The following is a 9,535-nucleotide window of genomic DNA, read 5'->3' as shown; positions in this document are numbered from 1 at the left end:
CACCATCGATAGATTTTACCGAAGAAGAGAGAAACGTTTGGCCCTCGAATAATAGTTCTGCTGTCCCATTTTCTATATTTTTATTCATATCGACAGTATTTTTGCTCATAGTGGCATATTTCAGAAAACATGAATGAGGATATTTTGACCACTCTGAAAATACTGATCATCGGAGAAAGCGGAGTGGGCAAATCCAGGTATGAGGTTTAAGATACTTGAAGTTTACAAATGTCATCTGATGGAACAACAACAACAACAGCTGCTTATATTAAAGCAACCTGACCTCGCTTTAGATAGGAACCACTGAATGTTTGTCAATTCAGTATTATCAAATTCCCATATTGAATTTCAGATTTGTGTTTATGTGTCATAATTTAATTGTAAGGAAAGTCTGATTCACCTTGCTTTCCCCTCTTCTCTTTCTTAGTCTTCTTTTGAGATTTACAGATGATACTTTGATCCAGAAATTGGTGCAACAATTGGTAAGTCTGTAAAAACATATGACTAAAGCATGACTGATGTTGATACAGGTCCAAAATATATAAGACCAGGTTTAAACACGGCAGTATTCTCATCCTTTGTAGCTAAAGCAGACAGCTACACAGCTGTGTTTTGACTTTCTGATAACTGACATGTCAAAAACAGGCATATATATATATATATACAATATATTACAAAATACAGTATTATATATTGATTAACAGGCTTTGATTGCCATCTAGTTCTGTATATTGGTTATAGATTGTTTACAAATCGCAGATTACTTGTTGTGTGAGCATGAGAAGTTTTTGTTTTTAAGTTTGTTTAATTATGTGCCTTTATAATGTAATGAAAACAGAAACCTAACCATCACAGGACAGATTGACGTAAATCACGCATGCTTCTCTAATGCTGGTCTTACTTGAAAAACAGCTTTACTTGCATTGTTGAAATTCTGGACCTATAAGTGAAATTTTAAATTTATATATATATATAATATATATATATATGAATTAACAGCCGATGTGTTAGTTATAAGCAACTAGTTAATAGTGAGAGCTGGTCCTTAAAATAAAGTGTTAGCTTACCTTATACTGTATGTTGTGGAAATTCATTGGTTGTTCAAAGCAGTGGCCGTTACTTTGACATTTAGGTTGACGTGTGTTGATGTGACCGCCGTTTTCTTTTCAAAGTCCCCCAATCCAAACCAAACAAGTCCAGATCTCCTTCTTTGGCTTCCTCTGGTAAATCTGTCAGTCCTGTGTTGAAATTCAGGAGTACTTCATGCCTCCTGATCTTTCATTCACAGAGTGCTGAGAGATTTATTCCCCTGTCATCTTTACACATACTTTCATTTTTCTTTTATGAATGTAAATCAGTTATGTTTGTAATTGATGTGGCTTTGCTGAGTGATGAGACAGGTGGTTGAGTCGTCCTATTTTCTTTTTATCTGTACGTAATAAACCCACAATTCCCCATTCAGCTATAAATTCTATTCTTTCTAACTTTAGTCGCTCTGGGCTTGTTGCCTGACAAATATCTGGGTCCATCAAAAATTAAATCTGTCTCGCTATATATGAATGGTTTTATCATAATCCAAATAAAACATCTAGACTGTATTTCCATATATGCTTGTGAATATTTTTGAATATTCCACCTGATTATTTACATTTGCTAATGTTTGTATGTGTTTGTCTGTTATAACCATTTTTTGGGGACAAATTTTGTAACCATATTTTTTTAATGTTGTAAAAATGCTGAATGTTTTCAGTTAAGGCTAGGGTTTGTCACAGCACTTACATAATATTACTCTTTTGTTTGTCTGATTGCATCTATTGTTATCATTTGTAAGTCGCTTTGGATAAAAGCATCTGCTAAATCTACTAAACACATCATTTATTTCCATTAAGGTGTAGATTTCAAGGTGAAAACCCTGGCTGTGGATGGAAACAAAGCAAAGCTAGCAATCTGGGTGAGCAGTCAATCATATTTTATCCCTAGATTTAGAGTTTAGAGTGGCACAGATTTATGTTTTGCGAAGGTTAACTATTTATTATTTAGTTTCCAGGGAAATCACATCTTAGTTTGGACATTACTGTAAGAGACAGATGTAAATTAGTCTTTAAAATACTTAAACCTTTGACTGTGTTTCCCTAATATAACACAAGATGGCAGTGTTGTTCCTTCCATTTTTCCTGAAGGCAGGCAGCTCTTTTGTAACGTCTTTATAATTCAAAATATTCATTGTTACATGTTATTTAACACTATTTCCCTTGATTTTGTTTCGTATTCACAGGACACAGCAGGTCAGGAGCGTTTTCGAACTTTAACCCCCAGTTACTACAGAGGTGCTCAGGGTGTCATTCTGGGTAAGCGAGTATAAACAGTTTTTTCACTACTATAAAAAAACATGAAAAAGCTGTACAAGCTTTAGAATAGTGTTTATGTATTTAGCATGAATATACACTGATACACTGGAATAGAGTATGAAACACCAAATGTTGTATTTGTCTGATTTAGGCTAATTTGACAAGTCTAATTGTCTATCGTCTAATTTAAAATGAATTTTTTAATTATCTTTTTAGTGTATGATGTTACTAGGCGAGAGACGTTTGCTAAACTGGATAACTGGTTGAATGAGCTAGATACATACTGTACAAGAAATGATCTTGTCAAAATGCTGGTGGGAAACAAAATCGATAAGGTAAGTTACATTTAATGCACATAATATATATATATATTTTTTTAATGCTGTTCAAATTGTCTTTAAAACACCTGCCTGGACCCAATTTCCAAAGCCTGACATAGACAGATATGCTCTTCATCTCTACACTGCTCTATGCTTATCTACAAAAAATAGTAGTTATTCTGGATTGTTAAATACATAATGCTGATGTAGACATGGAAAAGTGGTTCTGTATTCGTAACGATGTCTGATTCAGAGCTGTTTTTCTCTGTTTGTGTAGGAAGACCGTGAGCTAGAGCGAGAAGAGGGTCTGAAGTTCGCTAGAAAACATTCCATGCTTTTCATAGGTGAGTAGTCACTAAGATGTTCCCTTCATCCTGTGATGAATTTCGTGAGCCCTCATTATTCACTGATACACAAGCTTTAAATAGGAATACATTGACATTTTACTTTGGTTTCATTTCAAGACTCATCATCTTCACACATGGAAAAATCTGACTTTTGACGTAAGCTAGTTTATTCAACTGCCGTAATACTCACATGCTACTATTTTTAAACACTTGCGCCCATTTGCTAAAAAACAAAGATTATGCTATTTAATTGAGAGATGGATTATTTGTATAAGTTGAGCATTCATTTATTATGGCAGTTAATTCAAGTCAGACTTTACAATGGTTCTGATTTATTTCTCATTTGAGCTTGTGTAATCGTAACAGCCCTGTGTATGTATTTGTGGGTGACGTCCTGCATTCCTCTGCGCTGTGGGTTTGGTTTGTAAGTCATGTGACATGCCTCATGAGTGGGTATGTAAGCAGCAATCTGTCTGAATTAGCCGTGAAGCCCTCACGCCAAATGAAATCTGCAGATGGACACCATGGCTGCGGCCCGTGTGCTTGAGGCCAATGCTGTTGTTTTTTTCTTTTTCACATGTAATGTTTCCTATTTGCTTCTACTTTCTCCTGACTTTTGATATTAAAGGCCAAGTGTTTCGTATGTTTTTGCAGCACACTATTCTTATAATTCTTTTTTGGTTTTGTATTTGTTTTGAAAGACATTATTCAGCAAGGCTGCATTAATTTGATAGCAAAGGCATATATAATGCTACAACAGATTTCTATTTTAAGTACATTTTCTCTTTTTCATGCAGAGTCCAGTGCTAAGACGAGAGATGGTGTTCAGTGTGCGTTCGAGGAGCTGGTGGAGAAAATCCTGCAGACTCCAGGCTTGTGGGAGAACGTGCACAAGACAAGAGGAGTTGCCCTGTCTGAACTCTCTGAAACCGGTCAAGGAGGCTGTGGAGGATATTGCTCACTTCTCTAACACACAAACTGCTGTTTAAACAGTGCAGGTTAGATTAGTTAACGCATACGTATGCAGGATACATAAACCTTTTTTGGCACACAAGCAACACTCATATATCATGCTTAAAACATTATCATTTAACAGGTCCGGCACAAACGATATAAAGACGATCGCTGGAAAACTAGATAAGCCTTAGAGGGGACTTTTACTACATTTTTTAGTGATGAAATTAATTCAAAGAACTCTATTGAAAGCACGCTCATCATTTGTATTCAGTAAGGGGATAAAAAAAAAAAAACCTTGATTACTCTATTATACCTCAGATCAGCTTGCTTCTCAGTTTGTATATTTCTCGTAGTGTTTTACTTTGTTTTGTCCCAGTGCCTGTGTTTCTTATTTAGGAAGAGGTAAACACTCATCAGTTTAACTCGACCTTTCAAACTGCTGGAATGAGACCTCAGTAGAACACAGATTTCCATCAACATGCCCTCGCTTGATGTCTGCAACGTGCGGAACTCCGTTCTTTCTTTATCTGTCCATCTTTGGATCCCACTTTTTCCTACTGTCAATTACTTGTTAACTCTCTTTCCTCTCTCTCGCTACATGTATCTGTCTTCAATTCAGTTCTATCAGTTCCGTCTCTGTTTCTCCACGTCCCTCTCTACAGAATAATAGAGTTACCAAGGATTTTTGATTTGTGTTTTACTACTTTTATTGACCACATAAAAATATGTTTTTGAAACGTTTATAAATCAAACAGATTGGCACAAGAAGTCTCTGCTGTACTTATAAATGAGGGTAAAAAATTACTGGAATAGATTAATGAGAATAGGAGTATTTTCGCCTGCAGATTCATGGACATTTATTGTCTTGACATGTCTGTCCATCTCAGAGAAAGGAAAAAATGTTTAAAAATCCGTAGAGTGAGTCATTAGGGTGTGACTATAGATGGCTGGTTTTCTCACACAGAGAAATGGAACAAAAGAACAAATTTAGAAATAATAAATGTTCGCCAAAAAAATCTATGACACTTGACAGCGATGCCAAAGGAATATTTCCATTCTCCTGGTTTAATCTGCACTATCCGATCTGGACTATTTAGTCTGTTATGTTTGTTTTAGAGAAACATCCAGGGGGTCCCAGATGTCTGGTCTTGTGTTCGTAGCTTAAAAACTGGGTGGTAAAGTCCTGTTGAGAGCCAACCTCAGTTACAGCAGTTTCAGAAAGTGTGTGGCACATATGGAAGGAAACGCTGGGTTTGTATATACACCCACAGAGTATTTTCATTTTTGCGCATTTATGCATTCCTTTTCACTTGTTTTGAAAATGCAAATTATTAGCAATTATCAATGTATCGTATAGTTTCCAGTTGCATGCAGTGATGTCTTCTGTGCTTTTTATGGCAGTTATATGTAATGGTTTATGTTTTGACCAATCACTGCATATCAAAATCATCCCATATTTCCATTGATCTGAGATCTGACTTTAACTAATTTTAATTTGGATTCCTTACATAATCATATTTCTCTATTTGTGTGTAAGTTCAAATGTAAATCCAATGCATTTATGCAATATTGCATACTGTTATTGCACATTCATTGCTGTATGTAAATATTTGCTGATGATGGTCATAAATACATTGTAATGTTGATGTTTGACACTATAATGCTGCACTTGAAATGACAATATTTTGTCTTTGAATACCTTTTTCCCTCTCTCTTTCACTTTCTCTCATACTTTTTCCAGCAGTGAGTTCTTGTTAAATATGACCCACCACAGGAATGTATCTCTCCAGGCCTCTGCGATTTCACCGTTTCTCGTTACATTTCTGCGTGAATGCTGTAGTGACTGAAGTGTTTGCTTATTCATGTGTTCAGATGGCATCTTCATATGGTTGCCGCACCCGTCCGATGTGGATGAATCCAAATTATTGCATTTGCACAGACAGGCAGGTCCAGTAACCATAGTGATTGCAGGTTTTTCAGTCTTCGTAGCCGTTTGACCAGGAGGTGCGTAATTCCAAGTTGACAAATGAAAGCCTAGTCGAAAGCACTTCTTGGATTAAGTAAAAAATGATTTGAAGAAAGTATGTGTCGATCATACATCAACGACGCTTTGCGGTGTCTATACTGTATTGTTCTTATATGACTGGCTGTCCATACTAGTCCTGTAATTCAGTACGTTATATTTCCCCTGAAGACTTCTCTAAACGCTCCCACCTGCCAGTTTCACCTTTCTCTTGGACGAGGAAGGGATATTCCAGGCACAATATTATAATTGTATAATATAATACTGAGGCCTAATTACTCTGCTGGTTAGGGTAGCTAAAAGCCTGGTTTGGACCAATATGCTGAGGATCAGTGTTCAAAATTAAACATGTGCGGGTGACCAGCCATTCTGGTCTTTTCAGGGTAAGGATATAAATCAGCTTTCTTAGGTCCCTGTGTTGAGTTTTTAATGCTGTGTTCCTTTCTGTTCAGCCATTTCAGGTAATTCAATTACAGTAAATTATTGTTTGTTTGCATTATCTGCTTATTTTAGGCTGAAATCTGGAATTTCATGAAAAAGGTTTCAAAATCTGAACTGTTAATTTTATCTTAATGCATAATACAAAAATAACTTTACAAGTTGCTGAGGTCTGAGGCAGTGTAAATATCCGACATATTAATTTTAGTCAGATTTAGACTGACTAAAATGGCATCTAATTTTAAACGGTGAAAATGAGTTTTTGCCTTTATTATGGCAGGATAGTGGAGAGCAGACAGGAAACAAAGTGGGAGAGTGAGGGGGAGGGATCGGGAAAGGTCCTCGAGTCGGGATTCGAACTTGGAACGCCTGTATGTTGGCACACTCGCCTACGAGGCTATGAGCACCGATTTATGTGTAAATATGTGATTAATGTCATATAGGATGTGTTTGGGTTAATTAATCGCTAACAAGGTGCTTCAGTTTTCCATTTTTGATTTACTGTTCTGCCTCAGCAATCAGATATTATTGATAGTCAGCCTTTCTGTATTTTATCAAGAAACATTGTCAGTGCATTTTTAATGTTTGTTTTTGAATTTGTGTTGCCTTTTGTGGCGATACAGTAATGATTGACTGTTGAAGATCCTTAAGTTCTGTTTTCACTCGTTACACCAAATCAGGCGCTTATATCTGTACATTTCTGCATAGGCCATCAGCCCATGTCTCATTAACTACTGTCTTTTATTCTTTCTTTGCTCTCTCTCTCTCGTGCATGGCTCAGTTCTCAGACGGCCTCTCTGTGGGCTCATCACACTGTCCTCCATGAGATCATTATGAGACTGCAGTGGTGGTTTCATAAGGTGTCGAGTTCCCCAAACGTCACTGCATTTGGCCTGCTCACACACCCTGCTCGTTATCAGTCTGATTGATTTGCCGTATCGGCCGGGGGAACGGAGCCAAAGCAGTTGTGGGTCGGAGGATGGCTTGTGGAAAGTGCACGAAGGGTCAGGGTTTAGTGATGATTTCGGAATCTGTATTTCACTCTAGAGGCACATTTAGCGCATCGTGCTGTGTATAAACCGAAGGAACATTTTCATTAGAGTTCTACGGTAAATGCATCTTAATGGGGGGTGAAATGCGGGGTTTCTTTGTACCACATATTCTCTAGTTATTGATGGCATATTTGGCCAGTGTTGAAGCCTTGGTTAAGCGTGACATTGGTCTGAAAAGCAATTTGCTTGGCTGCCATCCATTTCCAAATCGTTCTTAACCTAGAATAAGACTCTATCTGGATCTGCAACACTATTTATGTTAAGTGTTAAGTTGATTAGAAATGTCTGTGATAATGCATTTTTTGCAACAATCCTCTACAACTGTCATAATCATTCTCTCCATGTGTTTAAAATACAGGAACTGTCAGAATAACACAGTTTATTCTTTCTAGATAAATTGTTCTTCTGTCTAGTTGGATATATACTTTGGAAGTTCACAGCTCACAAGCTTTTTGTGGCCTTTTAATGCCATTATTGGAGCTCAAAGTCTCACTTATTCACTAAATTGTTCTTTTAATAAGTTTTGGTTGGTTGTAATAACTTTCACTATCACTATACTGAAACATTCTAATAACTTACAGCATTACAAATCTATACACTGTGTATCAACCCTGCACAATCTGATAAAAGCAAAAAATTGTCACTGGAGCAGTACCCTCACTGCATATTACTAACTTGGTTCTAAAACTGGGGGTGTCCAACAAAGTGTCATAGCAATTTGTATCTATTTTACATTTTGGTAAATTGGTGGCTAATTTTTATGAATTCGGATAATCTCATTTGTGCGTTTCTGTATGATCTGTTTATACCCCAGTGGTAGTTATGCTTGCTTTTATTCTAAGAATTGAAGATTCATACTGTACAAATTCATATGAAATCACCCTGTAAATAAAGATCAGTTTGGGGCCTCAGCAAACTTCCAAGGAGGCTATGGGATGACTTAAAATGTTTAATTATATGATGAAGAATCGCAGTACAAATGCTAAACAAACAAACAAAGTAAACTGCAATAATATTCTTAATGTGTTCACATGGTTAATTATTTTAAAATATCAGCACTCTCAGTTTCTGTTAACAAAACCAATACTTTATCATAATTACAGCAGAAATACCAGAGGATTATTATCTTATTTAGTATAGGGATCCTTCTGATATAGTGTTGGACAATGTCAAGTGAAAGTGGTTTGGAACCACTGCCTGGAAGGGGTCATGAACTCAGAAAGCAAAATTCCCATCCAAAAAAAAAAAAAAAGTCACCACCTGGATTTAACTAAGCAAATAGGTAAGATCCTCCCATTGGATAATTACTGCATGGATGATTATTTTATGTTGCCAAAGAATGAGGTCAGCTGACTACCTGAATATACTGAATGACCAGGTTATTCCATCAATTTTTTCTTCCCTGATGGCACGGGCATATTCCAAGATGATAATGCCAGGATTCATCGGGCTCAAATTGTGAAAGAGTGGTTCGGGGAGCATGAGACATCATTTTCACACATGGATTGGCCACCACAGAGTCCAGAGTCAGATCTTAACCCCATTGAGAATCTTTGGGATGTGCTGGAGAAGACTTTGCACAGCGGTCCAACTCTCCCATCATCAATACAAGATCTTGGCGAAAAATTAATGCAACTCTGGACAGGAATAAATGTTGTGACATTGCAGAAGCTTATTGAAATGATGCCATGGCGAATGCGTGCCATAATCAAAGCTAAAGGTGGTCCAACGAAATATTAGAGTGTGTGACTTTTTTTTTGGACGGGCAGTGTATAAGAGGTCATTGTACTCTAAAAACACCCTTCAAGTTTCTAACTTTCTCATTAGTCTAAAAACAGCTTATATTGAAGCCAATGTGCCAGAAAGACATCTTGCGGAGTGTACCACTCTATGTTGTAATAGTGGGGCTAAACACCACCTCCACAGAAGAAGAACAATGCCTGCTTCTACATCGCTGCCTCTTTAGGCCCGCCCACCGATTCGCGCCTGTAGTGTAAATAACGAGACACAGAATAACACAGGTCTACGCAGAAACAAAAAAATAAAGATG

General features: G+C 36.9%; 1 protein-coding gene across 1 annotated transcript; it reads left to right on the top strand.

Moving 5' to 3' along the window:
• rab18a (RAB18A, member RAS oncogene family) lies at positions 1-8,507 on the top strand. Its single transcript, XM_058794493.1, is given in 8 exon segments — positions 1-197; positions 428-450; positions 453-482; positions 1,890-1,951; positions 2,276-2,348; positions 2,565-2,683; positions 2,946-3,012; positions 3,813-8,507. Coding segments are annotated over 8 exon segments (615 nt in total). The 5' UTR covers positions 1-129; the 3' UTR covers positions 3,986-8,507.
• The last annotated feature ends 1,028 nt before the right edge of the window (positions 8,508-9,535 follow it).

Source organism: Onychostoma macrolepis, chromosome 12 (genome assembly GCF_012432095.1).
Source record: "Onychostoma macrolepis isolate SWU-2019 chromosome 12, ASM1243209v1, whole genome shotgun sequence".
Lineage (NCBI taxonomy): Eukaryota > Metazoa > Chordata > Actinopteri > Cypriniformes > Cyprinidae > Onychostoma > Onychostoma macrolepis.
Note: the sequence above shows the minus strand (reverse complement) of the source record. Positions and strands in the feature narration are given on the sequence as shown.